The sequence below is a fragment of the Scyliorhinus canicula genome, chromosome 14, assembly GCF_902713615.1.
Source record: "Scyliorhinus canicula chromosome 14, sScyCan1.1, whole genome shotgun sequence".
In the NCBI taxonomy this organism is placed as follows: domain Eukaryota; kingdom Metazoa; phylum Chordata; class Chondrichthyes; order Carcharhiniformes; family Scyliorhinidae; genus Scyliorhinus; species Scyliorhinus canicula.
In genome coordinates, this window is record NC_052159.1 from 10,695,586 (window position 1) to 10,720,120 (window position 24,535).

The 24,535-nt window shown below is 49.2% G+C and overlaps 1 protein-coding gene across 6 annotated transcripts in view; it reads left to right on the forward strand.

The window, feature by feature from the left end:
• The window catches only part of myo7aa (myosin VIIAa), a 216,788-nt gene that overhangs the window by 64,804 nt on the left and 127,449 nt on the right, over positions 1–24,535 (forward strand). For 5 of the 6 annotated variants that reach the window (XR_005463131.1, XM_038817836.1, XM_038817837.1 and 2 more), the window contains 5 exons: positions 4,407–4,559; positions 7,053–7,070; positions 11,021–11,205; positions 13,448–13,569; positions 16,212–16,354. Coding sequence is in view for 5 of the 6 variants with exons in the window: in XM_038817836.1 (XP_038673764.1) it covers positions 4,407–4,559; positions 7,053–7,070; positions 11,021–11,205; positions 13,448–13,569; positions 16,212–16,354 (621 nt within the window). In the remaining variant the exon portion in view is untranslated. The remainder of the gene's footprint in view (positions 1–4,406; positions 4,560–7,052; positions 7,071–11,020; positions 11,206–13,447; positions 13,570–16,211; positions 16,355–24,535) is intronic. The other variant, XM_038817835.1, reaches the window with a different exon arrangement.

Genomic DNA, 24,535 nt, shown 5'->3' on the forward strand with positions numbered 1-24,535 from the left:
CTTCTCCACTGTGTCTCTGCCTTTCTGGTGGTCAACAGGTCGAACTTAGCCTGCAAACTGCGCCGTTCCCCCAACAGCCCCTCCTCTGGTGCCTCCGCATATCTCCTATCCACGTCCAAAAGCTCCCCCACCAGCCTCTCCCTCTCCTGTCTCTCCCTCCTTTCCCTATGTGCCCGTATGGAGATCAGCTCCCCCCGGATCACCGCCTTCAGGGCCTCCCAGACCATCCCCACCTGCACCTCCCCCGTGTCATTAGTGTCCAGATATCTTTCAATGCTCTTCCGGACCCTCTTACACACCTCCTCATCCGCCAGCAACCCCACATCCAGGCGCCACAGCGGACGCTGGTCTCGCGCCTCCCCCATTTCCAAATCTACCCAGTGTGGCGCATGGTCTGAGACCGCTATGGCCGAGTACTCCACTTCCCGTACTTTCGGGATCAGTCCCCTGCTCAATACAAAAAAGTCAATTCTAGAATAGACTCTGTGGACATGGGAGAAAAAGGAATACTCCCTCGCCCTCGGCCTCCCAAACCTCCAGGGATCTACCCCTCCCATCTGCTCCATAAACCCCTTTAACACTTCTGCCGCTGCCGGCCTCCTACTCGTCCTTGAACTCGATCTGTCCAGCACGGGGTCCAGCACTGTGTTGAAGTCCCCCCCCATGATCAGGCCCCCTGCCTCCAGGTCCGGAATGAGGCCCAGTAGGCGCCTCATGAAGCCAGCGTCGTCCCAATTTGGGGCATACACATTAACCATCACCACTTTCTCCCCCTGTAGCCTACCCTTCACCATGACATATCTACCGTCTTTATCCGCCAGCACCTCCGCCGCCACGAACGACACCCTCTTCCCTACCAGGATCGCCACCCCCCGGTTCTTTGCGTCCAGTCCTGAGTGGAACACCTGTCCCACCCACCCCCTTCTCAGGCGGACCTGGTCCGCCACCTTCAAATGGGTCTCTTGTAGCATTGCTACATCCGCCTTCAGTCCCTTCAAATGCGAGATTACTCTCGTTCTCTTGACCGACCCATTCAGCCCCCTCACATTCCAAGTGATCAGCCGGGTCGAAGGGCAGCCCGCCCCTCTCCCCTGCCGACTAGCCATATCCTGTCACCTGCTCGCCCCGAGTCAGCCCTCCCCTTCTGACCCGCTCCCCATGGCGATGGCGCCCTCCCCCCACCCCTCTGGTCCTCAACTTCTCCTCCCTGGCCTTTTCAGCAGCAACCCGGTAGCCCCCCCCCCTTCCCCCCACCCCCCCCCCCCTCCCCCCCCCCCCCCCCCAGGCTAGGACCCTTCCTAGCCGCGATGCACCCTCCATAGTACTTCCGTAAGTCAGCTGGTTTACGCTGACCCGGCTGCCCCTGCCACAGTCCGACTCCTCCCGGCATGGGGGACAGCCCCCCCCTTACCACCCCTCCTTGACCCCGCTCCAGCGCGGGAAAGGGAGCCATTGCTGACCACGCCCCTTCCTCCCTCCCTCCCTCCTCTGCCCCGTGCGCGGGAAACCAGAGGAAAGCCCGCGCTTTCGCCCTGCCACTCCCCACCCCTCCATCTTCAGTTCCACCCCCGTCCCCGATCCCACACCGATTTAAAAAAAAAAAAAAAAAACCCCACAAGAAACACATACCCCCGCCCCCCCAACATAACATTATAAATAACAGAAAAAAGAAAAAAAACTGGTAGAGAGAAAAAAAGGGTCCAAAAATACAGCCAAGTGAAAATCCAACCAAAAGAAAGCCACGTGTCCAGCTTAAAGTACCAGAGCGGCAACGACCGCCAAGTATCCCCTGGTTCTAGTTCGAGTCCAGCTTTTCTTCCTGGACAAAGGCCCACGCCTCCTCCGGGGACTCGAAATAGTGGTGCTGGTCCTTATAGGTCACCCACAAGCGCGCTGGCTGCAGCATCCCGAATCTGATTCTCTTGGCATGCAGCACCGCCTTCGTCCGGTTGAACCGGGCCCGCCGCTTTGCCACCTCCGCACTCCAGTCCTGGTAGATCCTCACCGTCGAGTTCTCCCATTTGCTGCTCCTCTCTCTCTTGGCCCACCTCAGCACCCTCTCCCGGTCACTGAATCGCTGGAACCGAACCAGCACCGCCCTCGGGGGTTCGTTTGCCCTTGGCTTCCTGGCCATTACTCTGTAGGCCTCCTCCAGTTCCAGGGGTCAAAAGACTTGCTTGTTGGGTAAATTGGACATTGTGAATTCTCCCTCGGTGTACCTGAACAGGTGCCAGAGTGTGGCGACTAGGGGATTTTCATAGTAACTTCATTGCAGTGTTAATGTAAGCTGACTTGTGACAATAATTATTATTAGGAGGCAGAACCTTAAAATTTAGAGCTAGGATGTTTGGGGGCAGTTTCAGGAAGTGCTTCTTCATACTTGTGGAGATCTGGGACCATCAGGAAGTTATTGCATTTGCGGAGTCAACGAAACTTTAAAAACAGGAGGTTGAATTTTGTTAACTCAGGATATTGAGAGTCGCAGAACCAGGAAGTGGCTAAACCGAGCAAAGAGATTTGAACTGGCTAACTGACCCATGGTGCAGAATGACCATTTCCTAATCTGAGGGCATCTTGGCTTCCTGTGCGTGGGCAATACTCACGACAACAACAACTTTTATATATATTTAGCACTTTTAACGTAACAAAGCGCCCCCATGGCGCTTCATAGCAGCAGCACTGTGTAAAACAAGGTGTGACATTGAGCCACATAGACAATATTGGGTCTGATGACCTGAATCGGAGAGGTAGGTTTAAAGGAGGAATGTGCAGTAGGGAGATCCCGCTGAAGGGAGGGAATTCCAGAGCTTGGGAGTCTGGTCAACTCCAGGCACGATGGTGGAGAATTCTGATTGGGAATGAGTACGAGGCCCAGAATTAGAGGACTGATATCTGAGGGTTGTGGGACGGGTGACGATCAGAGATTGTGAGTGGCAAGTCCATGGACGGATTTGGGAATGGGGCTGAGCATTTTCAAAGCAACACGTTGCTTGATCCGGACCACAACAACGTTGAACTTGAAAGACCGAGCACTACATGTGGCAATGTAACAAACACCAACACGGGATAGGGAAAAGTGCCACCCATTTCTTACTGAGAGGGTTATCTGAAAATTAACAATCTGGAATGATACAGGGAGGGAGAATGGCACTAAGTGAATAGTTCATTTGGAGGGCCGGCATAGATATAATGGGCCAAATGGCCTCATTCTGCATTGCAACATTTCCCATTGCCATCTAATCGACCAGTCCACCATCTACAAGGTACAAGCCAGGAGTGTGATGGAACACTCCCCACTTGCCTGGATGAGTGCAGCTCCAGCAGCACTCTAGGCTTGACCCCATCCAGGGCAAAGCAGCCCACTTGATCGGAACCCCATCTGCAAACATTCGCTCCCTCCACCGGCAACACAGTGGCAGCCGTGTGTACCATCTACAAGGTGCACTGTCGCGACTCACCAAGGCTCCTTAGACAACACCTTCCAAACCCGCCACCCCTACCACCTAGAAGGGTATGGACAGCAGACACCTGGGAACACCACCACCCCCTTCAAGCCACACCCATCCTGACTTGGTAATATATCGGTGTTACATCAGTGTCGCTGGGTGAAAGTTTGGAACTCCCTCCCGAACAGCGCTGTGGGTGTACCTACACCACATGGACTGCGGGGTTTCAAGAAGGCAGCTCACCACCCCCATCTTCTCAATGGCCTAGCTTACGAAGCCTCAGCCCCATGAATGAATTTTTTATTTTAAAAAAAAAAGCAAAGTTGTGAATTAATTGGCTTAAGACTGTTGGCAGAGGGTTGGATTTTGTAGCTGGGAGCAGAGTTCGGAGCAAGAACTGAAAATAATTAACGATGTAAAGCGGAGAGCAGGAGATGTGCGTGCATGCACGAGTGAGCGAATGTTTCACCCAGGCAACAAAGTTAATTGTGTTGGCGGTCATTTTGATGTCCATTTCTGTCACCTTTTCCTTCAGAAGTTTGCACACGAGATTCAATGGACATCCGTAGAAGAGTCTGTTGCATTTTCAATAATTCTTTTGTAGCCAGTATTGGAGATAGAAGTCTGATGAGGTTTGTGCAAATACAGTCAACATGGTGCCTTTCTAAGTCCATACTTCCCTTTTGAATCGGGCTTTTAAACACACATTCGGCTGGTTCAGTGATGAAAATGCTCCATTTCCTTCAATCCTGAGGCATTGCGTATTCAATTGCATGATCAACGCCCAAACACAGGAAGTGCTTAAATCCATGGCTTCATAACCTGAGGGTTTTGTGCTCTCAAGTCGCTATTTTAGCCATTGATGTAGATGAGAATTTGTGAAGGTGTTAAAGAATGAAATTACCATGGTGTAAAATGTTATTGACCAATTTCCTCTCCTCTTCCATGCTGATCCTTCAGGAACACTGGATCTCCCCTCAGAATTCCACAAATATTAAGCCAATGCATCCAACATCCATTCATGGAGTGGAAGATATGATCCGTCTTGGAGACTTGAACGAAGCGGGAATTTTGCGAAACCTCCTCATCCGATACAGAGAGCATTTAATTTATGTGAGTACAAGCCTCAATCTGTCAGCTTTTTGCGTACAGTTGATACATTATTGCACTTGGGGGAGAAATGTACAATACAGTGTTTCTGTTTTGAGTATGAAGTGTGTTTGTCGGTGGGGAGTACAGTAGCAGTTTGGCCTTGTCCTCTTGCAGGAGAGCCAATGACCAATCAAGAGTTGGAGGTGCTTGGCCAATTTTATGGTTGACCTAATTGTCGAATATTTCCTACCAATCCTGTGAGCTATTGGAAATAATTTTTAGCTTGTTGATTGTTGGACCCTTTGAGGAGTCATTTGCGTTGCGCATTACATTATGTTGGTGAATTAAATGTACCATTGCTCTTCCTGGCAATGCTTTATCGGCATGACTCCATTGACAATGGCCTGTAACGTCAGACTCTGGGGCATCGTAACTTGTGGGGGGCGGGGTAGAAAGAGGGGGTGGGTAGCCTAAAGACTTACTAGGGAACCACCAGTCCCCCTCCTCTCCTAGGAGTCCCCAGGTAAGGATTACCTGTGAAGTTCAAACTACCTTGGGGTAATTGCCCGCACTAGCAATCCTGCAATGGACAATTTAAATTACGAGCTTCGGACAGTTCCGATTGTCCTTCATGAACAGTTGCCCAGGAAAGGTTAGAAGAATTAAAACCACTCCTAACTTCTGGGTAACTATAGTCCCCAGACTATAGTCTTCCCCCCCCCCAACTTCTCCAATCCTACCCATTACCTTACAGCTAGTGCTGTCCTTGTAAGAAAAGGGTGTGTAGCTTCTTTACCTCCATCGCTGCAGCCCAGTACTGAAGGCCTCTGGGAGAACACTGCCCAGTTCTCACCTGGCCTCCAACGCTGCAGCCCAGTACTGAAGGCCTCTGGGAGAACACTGCCCAGTTCTCACCTCACCTGGCCTGAGTCGGAAGATCAGACGAGAATTAAACGACCGGAATTCCGGCGAGGAAACTAGGAGTGGAGTGGCAATCCGACACCGCTGCTCCAAGGAGGATCAGGCCCAATAAATAGGATCTCTGCAGCTTCGAGCTTCTGTAAAAGTGGGCAATAAAATGCCAGATGCTGTTTCTATAATCTATGTGTGGAATCCTTTATAATCCTCGCTTGGCAATATGTTCCACAATGTTTGGATTTCTTAATGCCGTTTTGGAATCTAAAATTGCGTGTGTGCCCAACTCTGATTTTAAATACATACCTGGAGTTTACATGACGTGACTTGACAACCCTACCACACGCTCTCTCTTTCGCTGTCTATTCAGAAACACATCCATCCTCGTGCCGCGCTGCTGATTCATGGCCCAATTGGATGATTCGTGACTGTAGGCCAAATGGCTTTTATTCCCGCCCATTTTCAATATTGTTACGTCCACGGAATCCCACAGTCCAGAACGAGGCCATTTGGCCCATCGAGAGTGCACCGACCCTCTGAAAGAACACCCTACCTAGCCCCCGCCCTATGTCTATAACCCCACCTAACCCAGCACATAGGATCATAGAATTCCTACAGTGCAGAAGGAGGCCATTCGGCCCATCGAGTCTGCGCCAGCCCTCAAAGGGAGCATTCTACCTCGGCCGACATTCTCACCCTATCCCCGTAACCCAGTCCTCCAAGGAGCAATTTATCATAGCCAATCCACCTAACCTGCACATCTTTGGACTGTGGGAGGAAACCGGAGCACCCGGAGGAAACCCACGCAGACACGGGGAGAACGTGCAGACTCCGCACAGACAGTGACCCAAGGCCAGAATTGAATCCAGGTCCTTGGTATTGTGACGCAACAGTGCTAACTACTGTGCCACACATCTTTGGACACTTGAGGGGAAATTTTAACACTGGTCAATCCACCTAACCTGGTATCTGATGAAGACAAATGCTCAAAGGAAAATGAGGGGGAAAAAAATACATTGTTTTAATGCCCGATGATTTTTCTCCGGGATTGCACATGAGCAGTGTCCTGGAGATCGATCTTCAATCCTCGGAGACTCCAGGCCAATCCTGGAGGTGTGCGCATCTGCCTAACAAGAGGCACTTGGGTAATAAAGTATATTTACGCTGATATCGCAGTTTTCAAGAAGTGTTTTCCAGCCGCCTCATGCAATCTGACTATTGACAGACCAGATGGTAAAAATGATTCGCGCCTCGTTCGTCAGGCCTGAGGTTTTGAAGGGAGCTCAGGCCTCTGTCCTCCTGCTGCTCTGTCTAGTTCTGATGGTTCTTGAGGAACAAGGGGGGGGAGGTTACTTTTGGTCACTATTTAAATGTTCAATCACAATGTACAAACTATACAAGTGAGTGATCTGCTACATTTGATCCGCTTTGTGTAATCCTGTGTTACAACAATGACGGGCTTCAAAAGACCCTCGTGGGCCCTGAAGCGCTTTGGGGGCGTCCTGAAGTCACGAAAGATGCTGCGGAAATGTAAAATTGCGCCTTTTTCTAGATCTGTCCCACCGTTTGCTTTTAACCCATTGTCTACTTTTTCTACAGACAAACTGTGGAGGGAGGGTAAGTATGGCCCATGAACGGTCACCTATCTCTGTGGCACTACTGAAGGCTAAGTATCAGAAGCCTCTGGAACACGTAACCCCCTCACGTCCATTTTTACAGGCTGCACTCTGCATGGCTAACAATCAATATTGGGTTTCCCATCTGATTAAGAGCATCTTTTTAAGTTTGTCATTGGTGTATTAGATAACCATTTTCATTCTATAAGTCACTTCATCCTGGTGCTGTGTAATTCAATCCATGCCTCTGCTATTGGTGTCCTGTGTCTCTGTCGGGCAGCATTTAGTTGGTGTTCTTCGAGCTGGAAACAAAATTTGACAAACTATGTTCACTGGTTTTTCTGACCGTTCTTCAAGTAGTCGTTTTCCTGCGTTTTGGGGTTCCGTCGTGTTGCCGTTCTGCACAGAACGCTCTGTGTAGCTGGGAATTGCGTTGTTCCTTGACAGCAGATGTTTAAGATAATCTGACTACCGTGCGACTGACGAGGCAATATCCTGTAACCTGGAAACGAGGGCTTTCAGAGTCTTTTAAGAAAGTATTTGCATTCAGCAAATTTTCAACAATTTTACAATACAGAACAACCCCATACAAAACACCCCACGCATAACAGTCACAGTAACCAACTCCCGAACATACATGATGAATAGACCCCAACAATTGTAGAACCATCTCACTTGTTCCCCCCCCCCCCCCCAATCCCCAGCTGGGAATCTAACTTGAGACCCTGGAACGGTGAAGCAACTATGCTAACCACTGTGTTACCGTGGTAGCCCCATGGCAATCAGCGAGACGAAGGCCGAAACGTCTACAGCTCCGGCCGGTCCGACATCCTGAATATGGCTTCCAGGGGACTGGGCTCCACGTCCACATGTAAAACCCTAAAATAGTGCTGAACAGCTTCAGGCAGGACCAAAACATATGAACATGGTCCACAGTGCCCCTTCCACATCACTCACAGACATCCTCCACCTCCTCGAACAGCCGTCCCATCTTTGGTTTTATAAGGTGCGCCCTGTAGACTACCTTCAACTGTATCCACCCCAGCCGTGTACACCAAGTCACGGTAGCACAATGGTTCGCACAGTTGCTTCACCGCTCCAGAGTCCCAGGTTCGATTCCCAGTTTGGGTCACTGTCTGTGCGGTGTCTGCACATTCTCCCCGCGTCTGCGTGGGTTTCCTCCGGGTGCTCCGGTTTCCTCCCACAAGTCCAAAGACGTGCAGGTTAGGTGGATTGGCCATGCAAAATTGCCCTTGGTTTCCAAAAAGGTTTGGTGGGGTTACTGGGATAGGGTGGACGTGGGGGCTGAAGTGGGGTGCTTTATCCAAGTGCTGGTGCAGACTTGATGGGCCGAATGGCCTCCTTCTGAACTGTAAATTCTATGATCTAAGTGGAGGCATTTACCCTCCGCAACACCTCACACACCAGATCATTGTGCAGCACTACCCCCCCGCCCCCCAACTCTTCCTCCCGCTTCACCTTAACCCCTCTCAGGTCACCCCATCCTCCTCCAAAGTCCTTCCATAAATCGTGGAGACAACCCCTCTCCACACCCCCCCACTGACAGCAGCATCACCAACAACAACAAGGAGGCAGGTGCTATCAGGAAGGTTGGAAAAAACCTTCCTCACAAAGTCCCGCACCGGAATATACCTGAAACTCTCGCCCCGCACCAGCCCAAACCTGGCGGCCAAGCCCTCCCAGGATCAGATTCTTCATTTCCTCAATCCCCCTCTCTTTCCCATCCCCAAAACGTTGCCTCCTTCCTCTCGGCTCAATCCCATGATTCCCCGTAATGATGGCTTACAGAGTTGATGATGGTTCTGCAGGATGCCTGTGAAATACATACATAGATACACAGATATAGGGCAGCACGGTGGTGCAGTGGTTAGCACTGGGACTACGCGCTGAGGACCCGGGTTCGAATCCAGCGACATTACTAGATTACTAGTCCACAGACATTACTAGTTTACTTGTCCAGCGACATTACTAGATTACTAGTCCAGTGACATAACTACACCACCATCTCCCCAATCACAAGTGCTGCATACAAATCTAGTTGGCATTTAAGAAAAAAGATGTAGGGTGGAATTCTCCAGCCGGGCCCGCCCCGCATCCAGACCGCCCGAGATTAATGGACCTTTTATATGGTCCGTGGCGACCTTGCGGCAGGCGGGCTGGAGGAATCCAGCCCTCTGAGACACCGGAGGGGAGGGGATGCAAAATAGTTTTACAAAGTTGCCAGCAGCATTGAGAGGATTGGGAGAGGGTGAACAGCCTGTGTTTGTTTGTTTTTTCTTTTGAATAGTGAAGCTGAGGGGTAAATTTCTGAAGGCCTTTAACCCTTTGACAGAGTTGACACCCAGAGGATGGGCGAAATCCTCTGGCTGTTGTCACGCCGACGGTGCACTCCTTGCCACCGTTTTCCCGGCGACATGTGGTGGATTCCATGGGGAAATCCCACCAACAGTGGCAGGACCAGAAGATTCTGGCCAGCGGCGGGCCATCTCTCACCATCGAGAAATACGCTGTGTGTGGGTGGGGTGGGTGGGGGGGGTGGGGGGAATCTTGGTGTGGTGGTATGGATATGAGCACTGCCATTGGTGCAGAGCACTGGCTTCCCATTGGCTCTGGCTGGTCATGTGCCTCTCATCCGATTGGTTGGGACTAGTCATGTGACTGCTCTCCAATTGGTCGAGGCAAGTAGGCCCCACCTCTGAGGCGGGGTATAAGTACCCAGAGTTCCCGGCGGTCAGCCATTCTCTGTAGTCGACCACCGGGCTAACAACTAGCTGATTAAAGCCACAGTTCGGATCCTAATTGTGTCTTGAGTCGAATTAATGGTACATCACTCGGCCAATGTTTCTGGTGGGTGGGGGGAGTGAAGACTGGAGGCCCTCAATATAATGTGGATGCCAAGAAATTAATTGGGAAAGTTAGAAGCAACTTCTTTTGGAACATACAATGTAGAACAGAACAGGCCCTTCGGCCCTCTGATGTTGTGTCGAGCCTTGTCCGAAACCAAGATCAAGCCATCCCACTCCCTGTCATTCTGGTGTGCTCCATGTGCCTATCCAATAACCGCTTGAAAGTTCCTAAAGTGTCCGATTCCACTATCACAGCAGGCAGTCCATTCCACACCCTAACCACTCTCGGAGTAAAGAGCCTACCTCGGACATCCCTCCTATATCTCCCACCCTGAAACTTATTGTTATGCCCTCTTGTAACAGCTACATCCACCTGAGGAAATAGTCTCCGAACGTCCACTCTATCTATCCCCCTCATCATCTTATAAATCTCTATTAAGTTGCCTCTCATCCTCCTCCGCTCCAATGAGAAAAGCCCTAGCTCCCTCAACCTTTTCTCATAAGACCTATCCTGCAAACCAGGCAGCATCCTGGTAAATCTCCTTTGCACCCTTTCCAATGCTTCCACGTCCTTCCTATAGTGAGGTGACCAGAACTGCACACAACACTCCAAATGTTTTACCCAGCGAGTGGCGAGACTGGGAAACACTCTACCCAAGAGGTTAGCTCCGAGAAATGGATTCATTTAAGGAGAGATTTGATTATCTTGTACCGGGGAAGGGAATAGAGAGTTATGCTGATCCAAGTTACATGAGGAAGGATTGGGCCAAATGGCCTATTTACCGGTATAACCAGCTGCTATTGACAGTGTACCAAGAATAGCTAAATGTCCTGGATGAAGGGAAATTCTGTCAAGGAGGAGTGACTGCAGCAGGGTTTCACATAGATTCCTGACGTCTCCCATGGTCAGTTACTATCTTCCATTCCTGAGGTTCCCATGAAAGGGTGAGCAGGGGTTTGATTTGCTCATTCACTGTACTTTTTGTTTGCTCGGCCAGGCAATGAATAGGGTTGTATATTTTTCTTTTCCGGGTAGCTACAGCTGGGAGGTTTGCTCACACTGTTATAATGTCCCTCCTTTCAGACCTACACGGGCTCCATCCTGGTTGCGGTGAATCCCTACCAGCTGCTGCCAATCTACACTGCTGAGCAAATCCGCTATTACACCAACCGCAAGATCGGGGAGATGCCGCCTCACATCTTTGCCATCGCTGACAACTGCTACTTCAACATGCAACGCAACAACAAGGACCAGTGCTGCATTATTAGGTGAGTCAAGCTCGCACGGTGGTGAACGCTCACAGTGGCTGTCGCGCGAGGTTCTTATTTTATTGAGCACAAAGTACAGGAGTGGATGCTGAAAATCAGAAAATGCTGGAAACACACAGTAGGTCTGGCAGTTTCTGTGCAGAGAAAAGTGGAGTTAATGGCGCAGGTCTTGCAATCAACAGCAATTAAAAGCCTGATGATGCCCCTTGAGACCATTGTTGATTGTTATTAAAACCCAATCTGGTCCACTGATCTTTGTAGGGAAGGAAATCTGCCATTCCTGCCTGGTCTGGCCTACACGTGACTCCAGGTCCACAGTGGTTGACTATTAAATGCCCTCTGAAATGGCCTAGCGCGCACCTTTTTTTGTTCAAGGGCAGTTAGGAATTGGCGATAAAGGCTGGCCCAACCAGCGATGCCCACGTCCCCTGAATGAATTGAAAAATGCTGGCCTGATCACTGACTGGCAAGGCTTGATCACTCTTGCCATCTGCTGAACCTCCGATCCGGCGGCAAGTGCAGCCATCCGTAAGGAACACTGGCAAAGAGGATTAGCACAAAGGACACAGCTCCCAGGTTGGTTTTCAATGGGTAGTTAGGTTGTGGAAGTGGGATGGTTTGGGTCAGGGTGAAAACGTGGCAATGCAGAATCATGGAGCTCCTGTGAAGGGAGATTCCAGAACTACCTTGCTGCAAAATGAACAACGGATTAATTTATTTTTTATAAACTTGTGTACCCAATTATTTTTTTCCGATTAAGGTGCAATTTAGCGTGGCCAATCCACCTACCCTCACATCTTTTTTTGGGTTGTGGAGCGAGACCCATTCAGACACTGGGAGAATGTGCAAACTCCACACGGACAGTGACCCGGGGCCAGGATCGAACCCGTGTCCATGGTGCCGTGAGGCAGCAGTGTTAACCACTGTGCCACCGTGCCGCACCCCCCTTAACAGATTAAATTAAAGGAGCAAATTTCTTGAGTGTAATAAGATGGAAAACCTTCTTCCTATGACAAAATCTCGCCAACCTGCAAAGCCTGCTACAATAACTTAGGAGGAATTGACGAAGACCATTAAAGAACACTTCTGGCCCAAACCATCAATCGCAGCAGAGATTCATATTTCATCGTCATAGTCAATGGAGGGTGAAAATATTCCACAATTTGTAACAGTACTATGGAAATTAGCCAAGAACTGTGTGCTTGGATAGACCCTCGTGGACACGCTGCGAGAGCGACTTGTGTGATGAGACGGTCCAGAGACGATTGCTGACAGAAACCTCGTAAACATTCAAACTCGCTCTTGAAATAGCAGTGTCGATGGAATTGGCAGTAAAAGAAGCTTCCCAAATCAGAGCTGGCGGCAAAATAAACCAGATGAATGCTGAAAAAAGAAGATTTCCCAATCGGTGGAACACAATAGGTGTGCCCAGGTGGGGCATTGATGTCACAAAACCAAAGGCCTGCTGGGCCAGACATATCTTCCGACCCCAAAAGATGGGTGACATGCCCAAATCCATAAAAAGTATCGACAGAATGGCCAAAGAAACTGAGAATTCCCAGGAAAAGACAATGTCTACCCAGATCAAAGAGCTCAAACACGGTGTATTATTGATGCAAAGCGATACACCGAGATAGATACAGGAACTTCTGTACCTGTGGAAAATGTATACCAACAAAAGCTCGAGAACCTACCATTAAAATAATCTGATACAATCTTGCGAACTTGCATGGAAGAGGGGGTCCCAGTGAAGGGGATTTTCCAGTGAAGGGTTATATGTTGTCCTGCTCCAGGCTCCATCACTGCCCCCTCCCTCAACACCTGTCCAGGGATCATTTTGTGACTGAACAGAGGGGCTGGTTTAGCTCACTCAGCTAAATCGCTGGCTTTTAAAGCAAACCATGCAGGCCAGCAGCACGGTTCGATTCCCGTACCAGCCTCCCCGGACAGGCGCCGGAATGTGGCGACTAGGGGCTTTTCACAGTAACTTCATTGAAGCCTACTCGTGACAATAAGCGATTTTCATTTCACATAACGAATGAATCCTCCGATGTGTAAATGGTCTGTGAGTATCTCTGATCAGGCTTCACTCCTGGGGTTACCTTTGCGCTGACATTGTTAAGAAATATAAACTTTCTTTGGATTTTATGAGCCCCTTACCCAAGCACGGCTAAACGGCAATGGCTTGACCACAAATATAACCAGTGTTCTTTGCTTTTTTTTTACTTTTTGTGTCTTCTAGTGGAGAATCTGGAGCTGGGAAAACGGAGAGCACGAAACTGATCCTGCAGTTCCTGGCCGCTATTAGTGGCCAGCACTCTTGGATTGAACAGCAAGTTCTCGAGGCAAACCCCATTCTAGAAGGTGAGCTGGGGAAGTTGTTGTCACCTTTTGAGTTAAGGTCCTGAGCTGCGCGAGATCCACCAGAGACATTGGTATGGATGCACGGAAAGTGCCTTTGTGCACAATGTATACATTTGCATGTTTGTGCACTTGATCTATTTTCTATTTTTGATGCCTTTCTGTGGGTTCAACAACTCCCTGCATTTCTGTAACATAGCAGGAGATATGAGGATGGATGACCAACGTTTCGGACAATAAGGTAGGTTTTAAGGAAAGGAAAGAAATGGAAAGCTTTCGGAAGTAAATGCCGGAGCTTGGAGGCCAGTAAGGTGAAGGCAAGACCACCCGTGGTGGAGGGAAGGTGAACTGCATGTGCCAAGAGGCCAGAATTGAAGGAAGACAGAAGGTTGCGGGGCTAGAAGATATTATGGAGTTGGAGAGAGGCGAGGCCAGGGAGGGGCATTTTGAACTCTGGGAGGAAATTGAGGCGTTACAGGACCAGGAGCCGATGTAGGTGGCACAGTGGCTAGCATTGCTGCCTCACTGCACCGGGGACCCGAGTGCCGACCATTGATTACTGCCTGTGTGGAGTTTGCACGTTCTCCCCGTGTCTGCGTGGGTTTCCTCCAGGTGCTCCGGTTTCCTCCCACAAGTCCCGAAAGACTTGCTGTTAGGTGAATTGGACATTCTGAATTCTCCCTCTGTGTACCCGAACAGGCGCCGGAGTGTGGTAACTAGGGGATTTTCACAGTAACTTCATGACTTGTACTTGTGACAATAAAGGTTATTATTATGACCACTCCGAGATATCTGTCCCGCATTATTTCCTAATCAAGCCTACAGTCAGAGAGCCCCGATATCTCAGCAAAATGCCGCCGCGTTCACACTGCTGCTCCTGATGCTAGTACGCAGACCCGGGGGGGGGGGGGGGGGGGGGGGGGGGGGGGGTGGTAAATGTGTGTACACCTGGGAGAATAGCTTAATACTGATGTACAAGAAAAGGTCATGTAAAGGCCAGCAATGAATTGCAGAGAAAAGTTAGATTCAAAGCTACATTTAAAAATCCATATCTATGGACACAAGTGCATCCGCAAATACATCATAGTTTTTCACGTGTCCCTCTTGTTAAACAGTAGGCATCATCTGATGGAAACTGGTTTACTAGTATCGGCTTTCTGTTCATCATAATGATAGACGTCCCCTTGACTAAAACCCGTATTCTGGTGGACTATCCCTCCTGTTTCCAATTTAGGTTGTTAATTTTGGAACTGGTATTATGAAGCTGAGATGCTTAAAACCAAAAAATGCTGTGAGTATTCATCTGGTCTGGCAGCATCCATGCAGAGGGAAAGTTAACATTTCCGGGCAATGACCCTTTATCAGAATTGGGCGAACGTGGAGGTGGAATAATAATCTTTATCAGTGTCACAAGTTGACTTACATTAACACTGCAATGAAGTTACTGTGAAAATCCCCTAGTCACCACATTCCGGCGCCTGTTCGGGTACACAAGAGGGAGAATTCAGAATGTCCAAATTACCTAACAGCACGTCTTTCAGGACTTGTGGGAGGGAACCGGAGCACCCGGAGGAAACTCACGCAGACACTGGGAGAGTGTGCAGACTCCGCACAGACAGTGACCCAAGCCGGGAATCAAACCCGGATCCCTGGCGCTGTAAAGCAATAGCGCTAACCACGTGCTACCATCATGGGCCAGGCCGCATCGGAGCCCCCCCCCAAACACAGGTTGCCACCCAACCCTTGCATGCAGAGTTCCCGCCGGCTGCAAGCAGGTGTGGACGGCGTTGGCGGTACTCGGCGTTTTAACTGCGGCGGAATGGCCGTGGAGAGCAGCCGCACGACTGGCGCCGCGCCAAACACGTACATGCGCAGTCGTGCCGCCGCGGTGGCCTCCTTCAATGCGCTGGCCTCAACGCAACATGGCGCAGGAGTGCAGGGGCCGGCGAGTAGGGAAAAAGGCCGGGGGACAGGCCACATCAAGAGGCCCCTCTGGGGTCAGAGCCCCGTAGTTCCCCGTCCCCCACCCCAGGCCGCCATCTGACCCTTGCACACAAAGTTCCCGCCGGCTGTGAGCAGGTGTGAACGAGGCCGGCAGGACTCAGCGTTTTAACTGCGGCCACTCGACCCATCTCGGGCTGAGAATCGGTGGACCTGCCGTGGAGAGCGGCCCGTGACCGGGGCGGTGTCGGGGCAGCGTGGCCCGGTCACAGGGATTCCCCGACCCAGGGCTGGGAGAATCTCTTCCCCCTATTTTTGCAATATTGCAACTTGCAAATGTTCCCTTTTGAACTAAAACTACTTGTGTTGTCGACGTAATTAAATTCTTATTGAAGTCCTGACATGTCAAAACCACTTCTTACTCGTGTCTCAACCTTTGCAGTCTCTCTGACTCTTTATCCAGTTGCACATATCAAGGCCTCAGCTTGTTTTCCAGTATATGAGATATGACACTGAAAGTACCAAAAGAAAATATTAATTCCTCATTTTCCTTGAAACCGGCGAATGAACAACCAAGCAATCCTCAATCTCGCTCTGTCTTCCCAATGTCGAGGAAACCTATTGCATCAGTGTGTTGTAGTTTCGAGTGGGTCGCTGCACTGTCCTGGCCTAACTACCTTGCATATATATTTTTTTTGCCGCAGCATTTGGGAATGCCAAAACAATCCGGAATGATAATTCCAGTCGCTTTGGGAAATACATAGACATTCACTTTAACAAGCGAGGAGCTATCGAAGGAGCCAAGATTGAACAATATCTGCTGGAGAAATCTCGAGTCTGTCGACAGGTAATAATGTGAAGGAACAGTTTCCATTTTCTCTCATCTGTGATGACCATTCCCAGCTTCATAAAGGGGGTAGAGGACCTTCCATCTTTTAGAAAGCACTCGCTCTATTCGTAATTTCTGAGTCCGAACTAAAAGAGAATAATTTGATAACTTGGCCAATATGTTGTGATGAGGTTAATTTCTTTGTATCATTAATTATGAATTTGAAAGGGCGGCACAGTGGTTAGCATTGCTGCCTACGGCGCTGAGGATCCGGGTTCGAATCCCGGCTCTGGGTCACTGTCCGTGAGGAGTTTACACATTCTCCCCGTGTCTGTGTGGGTTTCACCCCCACAGCTCAAAATGATGTGTAGGGTAAGTGGATTGGCCACGCTAAATTGCCCCTTAATTGGAAAAAATAATTGGGTACTCTAAATTTTTTTTTTAAAATTATGAATTTGGAACAGGCACAGATTTGAAAATAGTAACATGAAAATTAGAAAGTTAATATAGAAAGTAAGTTTGATATTTGTTGTCACACTACAGGAGTGAAGGGAGAGAGATGTTTTGCATTGTAACCAATACACCTCTGTATGACATGTCACAGGGTGGCATAGCACATTGGTTAGCACTGTTGCTTCACAGCGCCAGGGACCTGGGTTCAATTTCCGGTTTGGGTTACTGTCTGTGCGGAGTCTGCATGTTCTCCCCGTGTCTGCGTGGGTTTCCTCCGGGTGCTCCGGTTTCTTCCCACAAGTCCCGAAAGACGCGCTTGGCAGGTGAATTGGACATTCTGAATTCTCCCTCCGTGTACCCGAACAGGTGCCGGAATGTGGCGACTAGGGGCTTTTCACAGTAACTTCATTGCAGTGTTAATGTAAGCCTACTTGTGACACTAATAAAGATTATTATTAAACATGATTGCTTGGTGACATCATCAGAGGCACTTTCCTCCTCCATCTTACGACTGTGAGTGAGCAAAACCTCTGCAATGACCTCTTGACAACTGTGGTGTGGCAACCTGGTTATCCTTTGTTTATACTGGAGTAGAAGTTAAACCCCAGAAAACCTAACCGTATTTAAAGCAAAGCTGGCGACGAGGATGTTTTTCCGGTAATAGAAAAAAATGGACTTCGAGGTAAAAATCAATTTTCCAGGACACCGTTCCCATCATTTAGAAATGTGCGGTAATGCTGGTTGTTGGGAACAGGATTTTTAGTTTTGCTAAGAGTATATGTTAATTTTAGAAATGATTAAAAAGCACTCCGGGCTGTTCTTACATTTTTTTCTACACGATCGCGACTCGGGGGAATCGGAGGTGGATTGATTCGGGTTAAAAATACTAAACCTTCTGGAAAATGAAAAGAGAAAGTGAGGCAGTAAGGGGTAGGCGGTAAAAAGAAGAGTTACTGATCAAGCTCTGGGAGTTTTTTCCAGCTATTGTTGGATTCTCGAACTTGGAGCGAGACCTGCTTTGGGAAGAAGTGTCCAAACAGGGAAAAATACATCGATAGTGCCCAACATTAAACTGCATTAAAACTAAATCTGCTTTTTTAGAAAGAAACAATTGCTATTTGCAAAAGAGAAAAATAAAACCTTAAAAGTTACCGTCCAACCAAGAAACTACTTTAAGAAACAGCGAAAAGAAATGATGGAAATTAAATTGGAAGCGAAAAAAATTACAGGGGAGGAAAAGTTGAAGGAAGTACCACAACTTAATAACAGTTAACTACGGTGCAGGCAAAAGGTGGCGCTATGGAGCCATTCAATGAGAATGGAGTTCCTCTGAAGATGCGAGCTTCCAGAAATCCCCTGCTACAAGCAGATGAAACTAACTTTGTTGAATTTGTTGAACTTTGTTGGGCAGCACGGTAGCATGGTGGTTAGCATAAATGCTTCACAGCTCCAGGGTCCCAGGTTCGATTCCCGGCTGGGTCACTGTCTGTGCGGAGTCTGCACGTCCTCCCCGTGTGTGCATGGGTTTCCTCCGGGTGCTCCGGTTTCCTCCCACAGTCCAAAGATGTGCGGGTTAGGTGGATTGGCCGTGATAAATTGCCCGTAGTGTCCTAGAGAGTAAGAAGACATAATAAGACAGAAAACTTTCACCGTGTTACAAAGTGTTGTCCATCAGCCTGTTGCAATAACTTGTGAGGATTTAACAAACACCCTTGAAGAATACTTCTCGCCAAACCATTAATCGTGGCAGAGAGACTAAGATTTCATTGACTTAGTCAAAACAAGGTGAAAATATTCCACAATTTGTCGCAGTACTGCAGAAACTCTCCAAGAATTGAGAGTTTGGATCGACCCTTGAGGACACGCTGCGAGACCGACTTGACAAAGCAGTGTCCATGGAATTGGCAGCAAAAGAAGCTTCCGAAATTGGAGCACAAAATGAATACTGATAAACAAAGGTCTCAACAGACAAGCAAACTATAGGTGTGTCCAAGTGGAGCATTCTCCACAGAAATGTTGGTGTCGATAAAGCAAATGTCATAATTGTGGCAAGAAAGGTCACATTACCAAGGCATGCTGGGCCAGACAATCTCCTCGGGCCTGAATGGTGGGCGAATGCCCTCAAATCCACAAAAGAAATCTACAGAATGACAAAAGACGATGAAAAATTCCTAGCAAGACTTTGTTATTGATAAATTATATCAACAACAGCTCGAGGATGTGCCATTTAAACCATCTGATATAATCTTGAGAACTTGCACGGAAGAGTTGGTTCCAGTGAGAGTTGCTGCAAGTCGAAGTGAATGGTTAATTTGAAAAATTGCCTTTACATGTGGTGGAAGGAAATTTTCCTGCACTTTATTTCAGAAGAGCTTGGCAGGACAAAATCAAACTAAATTGGTAAACGGTGAACCAACTGGTTGATGGAAAGAACACATTACAGAAACTCTTCAAAGAGTACAAGAAAATATTTGAAAACGCTTTAGGGGAAGGTGACCAGATTTGAGGCAAGGGTCAAGGTAAAACCTGATGGCAATCTCCCTAAATGCGTAAAGGCAGGAACTGTGCCATATGCTGTTAAACCAAGTTGAAGTGGAACTTGGCCAATGGATTAAAGATGGCATGATCGACGAGGGATTGGGCAACCCCGATTTGTTCCAATTGCCAGTGGGTTGAGTGAGAATCTGTGTGGTGTCTTTGAAATGATAATCAAACGACAGTGTCGTGTGCCGATCAGTATCCCTCACCATTAATAGAGGACTTAATTGCTGAATTGTTGGGGTGACAAAAGGTCAGGAAGACACATTTGTCCCAAGCCTACTTCCAGGTGAAGGTAGCAACTGAGTCGCAACCTTTTCTAACCATTGTAATACACAAGGGACTGTTTAGGTACCAGAATCTACCATTCGCAGTGACGTCTGCTCCAGTCCTATTTCAATGGACCGAATCCTTAGTACCTAGATGTTCAATACTGTTTGGACAACATATTTTACTTACTGGGAGGACTGAACAGGAGCACCTATAAAATTTAGAATCAAGGTAATGTTGAATTTTGAAAATTCTGGAATTATTTTGTTTTGTAAACTATTTTATTAAGGCATTTGACATTTTCTAACCATGACGGTAAACGATATACAAACAACTATAAACATAGTGCAACCATCCTCTACCTCCCTCATGGGTCTCACCTTCCTAGAATAGTAATCTAGACTAACTCTGATCGTTAATTGTCTCTAAAGAGTTGACAAATGGCTACCTCCGGACGAACCCTAGCATTGACTCTCTCAAGGCGAACTTGATTTTCTCCAGGCTGAGAAAGCCAGCCATGTCATTGACCCAGGTCTCTGATTTTGGGGGCTTTGAGTCCCTCTATGCTAACAGTGTCTGTCTCCGGGCTACCAGGGAGGCAAAGGCCAAGACGCCAGCCTCTCTCGCTCCCGGGTCCTCCGACACTCCGAAAATCGCCACCTCTGGACTCGGTGCCACCCTTGTTTTTAACACGGTGGACATGACATCAGCAAACCCCTGCCAGAATCTCCTAAGCTTCGAACATGCCCAAAACATGTGGACACGGTTCGCTGGCCCTTCTGTGCACCTTGCACACCTGTCTTCTATCCCAAAAAACTTAGCCATCCGGGCCACCGTCATGTGTGCCCAATGAACAACCTTAAATTGGACAATAAATTGTGTCGGGCTGAGCTTGGTGTATGATATGGACGTGTTGACCCTGCTTAATGCATCCACCCAGAGACCTGTCTCTATCTCTCCCTTAACTCCTCCCATTTGTGCTTTAGCTCCTCTGCCTGCATTTCCTCTGGCTCCATGAGTTCTTTATAGATATCTGAGACCTTTCCCACTCCCACCATACTCTAGAAATTACCCTAACCTGTATCCCACATGGCGGTAAGAGCAAGAAGGTTGGAACCTGCCTTCGCAAAAAGTCCCATTCCCTCCCGTCAACTCAAACTTCTCCTCTAACTTCCTCAAACCGGGGAAGCTCCCATCTATAAGCAAATCTCCCATCCTCCCGATCCCTGCTCTCTGCCATCCTCGAAACCCTCCATCTAGTCTCCCAGGGGCAAACCGATGGTTGCTACAGATTGGAGCTCAAACCGATGCTGCCTCTGCTCTCGCATGTTTCCTCTGTCATAATATCCACTTGTGTATATAATGCGATGCAGACAGGCAGTGATTGGCACATAGGATGACCAATGAACACACAACACAGAACAACCAATCACCAGACAAGACACCACCACTATAAAGCTCACAGGGCATCAAGACTCCGCTCTTTTCGGGACCCAGATACTGAGACAGTCAGAGTGCACAAGTTAGTGGGCACTATTCCCATGTGGTAGCTAGTAAGTCTGGTCGAGCCAGTAAGAGATCGTCAGTAGGATTATTAGAGTGTCAACCCACAGCTGAACATGTACAGCCGTTCATAGTTTAAATGAACCGGTGTTGGATCATCTCCAGTGTTTGACTTTTGTTTCTAGCTTCCCTGCATCCAGTTGCAGTCAACGTCAAACCAACCTGCCTAACACATCATCCTCCACTGCCCCCAGACTCTCAGGGCCGCCACTACCGCCGGGCTTGTGGAGTACCGGGCCGGCGAACGGCAGAGTTGCCATGATCAATGCCCCTAAACCCGAGGCCTTACAAGATGCTGCCTCTACTCGCTCCCACACCGACCCGTACCCCACTACTCAATTCCTAATCATGGCTATGTTTGCCACCCAGTAACAGTTGCTAAAGTTCGGCAGCACCAGCCCACCCTCCCTCCAGCCACGCTCCAGCATCACCACCTTCACTCACGGGGTTTTACACGCCCAAACAAAACCGGAGATCACCTTATTTACCCTCTTGGGATAAAGCTGGGGAGGCACTGAAAAACAAACCGGAATCTCTGGAGGACCATCATTTTCACTCTGTATCCTCCCCGCCAGTGATCACGGGAGCATATCCCACCTTCGGAAGTTCTCTTTCATTTGTTCCACTAACCGGGTCAAGTTTAGTTTATGTAACAGCCCCCAGTCTCGTGCCACCTGGATCCCTGGCTACCTCCCACCACTCTGAATGGCAGCTCTCCCAATCTCCTCTCCTGACTCTTTGCCTGGATCGCAAACACCTCGCTTTTCCCCATGTTCAATTTGTACCCCAAAAAAAGGCCAAGTTCCCCTAAAATCCTCATGATCTCTCCCATCCCCCCCCCCCCCCCCCCCCCAATGAGTCAGAAACAGACAGGAGCAGGTCGTCGGCGTATAATGAGACCCTGTGTTCCACCCCACCCCGGACCAGCCCCTGGAAACTCTTAACGCCATGGCCAGTGGCTCAATGGCCAGAGCAAACAGCAACAGAGAGATGGGGCATCCCTGCCTAGTCCCCCGGTGCAGTTTAAAATAGCCCAACGTCAGCCGGTTCGTTCGAACATTCGCCTCTGGTGCCTGGTACTACAGCTTGACCCAGTCGATGAAACCCTGACCAAACCCGAACTGCCCCAACACCTCCCACAGAGAGTTCCATTCCACCCGGTCAAAGGCCTTCTCCGCGTCCATTGCAACCACTACCTCCACCTCCTTTCCCTCTGGGGGCATCATGATTGCATTCATGAGTCTTCTAACATTGGCCGTTAGCTGCCTACCCTTAATGAACCCCGTCTGGTCTTCCCTCTATCACCCCCGGGACACGGTCTTCTATCCTTGAATACAAGATTTTCGCTAACAGTTTGGCATCAACGTTCAACAGGGAGATCGGCCTGTAAGTCCCGCATAGCTCAGGGTCCTTCTTCCGCTTCAGGATCAGTGAGATCGAGGCCTGTGACATTGTCGGAGGAAGAACACCATGCTCCCTTGCCTCGTTAAATGTCCTCACCAACAGTGGGCTCAGCATCTCCGAGAACTTTTCATAAAACTCCACCGGGTGACCATCTGGTCCTGGGACCATCTGGTCCCGGGGCTTTGCCCAACTGCATGGCCTCCAGTCCATCTGCTATTTCTTCAATCCCTATCGGACCTCCCAGTCCTTCTACTAACCCTTCATCCACCTTCGGGAACTCCAGCCCTCCCAGAAATTGCCTCATTCCGATTCGTATAGCCTGCTGTAGAACTCCTTAAACACCTTTTAACCCCTGCTGGGTCCAAGATTGTGTTAACTTCTCTGTCCTACTCTCCCTATCTCCCTAGCTGCCTCTTTTTTCCTGAGCTGGTATGCCAGCATCCTACTAGCCTTCGCTCCATACTCGTATACCGACCGCCTTCCCCGTAGATAACGAGCCAAATTCTATCCCTAGCCTCCGTCGTTCCTTCAGTAATCCTACTTCTTGGGCCTCCGCATACCTCCTGTCTACTTGAAGTATTTCCCCTACCAACCTATCCACCTCTGCCCTCTCTTCCTTCTCCCTATGGGCCTGAATCGAAATCAGCTCCCCTCTGACCACTGCCTTCAGTGCGTCCCAAACCATTGCTGCTGAGACCTCTCCCATATCGTTAATCTCCAGGTAGTTCTGGGTGGATTCCCTCACCCACCCGCACACCCCCTCGTCCGCTAACAGTCCCACATCCAATCTCCATTGCTTGCGCTGACCACAATCCTTCTCCACCTGTAGGTCCACCCAATGTGGGGTATGGCTTGACACAGCAATCGCCGAATACTCGGTGTCAACGACCCCCGCCAGTAAAGCCCTGTTCAAAATAAAAGGTAGATCAGGAGGATACTTTATGTCCATGTGAGAAGAAGGGGAACTCCTTTGCTCTTGGCTGTCCAAACCTCCATGGGTCTGCCCTACCCATCTGCTCCATGAACCCCTTTAGTTCCTTCGCCATTGCCGGCACCCTGCCTGTCCTTGAACTGGACCGGTCCAGCCTTGGGTCAATGACTCTTTCTTTCTCCCCACCCCCCACCCCCATGATCAGCTTGTGTGAATCCATATCTGGGATCTTCCCTTATATCCGTCTTACAAACTCCACATCATCTCAGGGGCTGGTTTAGCTCACCAGGCTAAATCGCTGGCTTTTAAAGCAGACCAAGCAGGCCAGCAGCACGGTTCGATTCCCGTACCAGCCTCCCCAAACAGGCGCCGGAATGTGGCGACTAGGGGCTTTTCACAGTAACTTCATTGAAGCCTACTCGTGACAATAAGCGATTTTCATTTCATTTCATTTTTCAGTTTGGTGTGTAGACATTCACAAGCACCACCGGCAGCCCTTCCAGCTTCCTGCTAGCCATGATATATCTACCTCCCCCATATCCGCAACTATTCTCCCCACCTCAAATGCCACTTGCTTATTAATCAGGATCGCGACTCCTCTAGTCTTAAGAGTCCAGCCCCGAGTTTAAAAACCTGCATGACCCATTCCTTCCTTAGTCTAGTCTAATCAATTACCCCCCGGTGTGTCTCCTGTAGCATTACCACGTCCGCCTTCAATTCCCTAAGATGTGCAAACACATGAGCCCTCTTAACCGGCCCATTCAGCCCTCTGACATTCCACATGAACACGGGAATTTCTTGCCCCTCTTTTTCTTCCCACCCCACCCCCGATCAACCATCCCCCTTCCGAGGCCACTCCAGCTCATGCCCCATGCTCCCTCCGGCCCGCCCGTCCCTGACCTCCCATTTATCTCCAAGCTACCGCCTCTCCCCTGTCAGCAGAGCAATCCCCCCCCCCCCCCCCCGGCGCGTTAACAGCACAATAAATGCAACCCCTTCATCAAACAAAACATCTGCTCACCCCCCCACTGCGCCTCCGT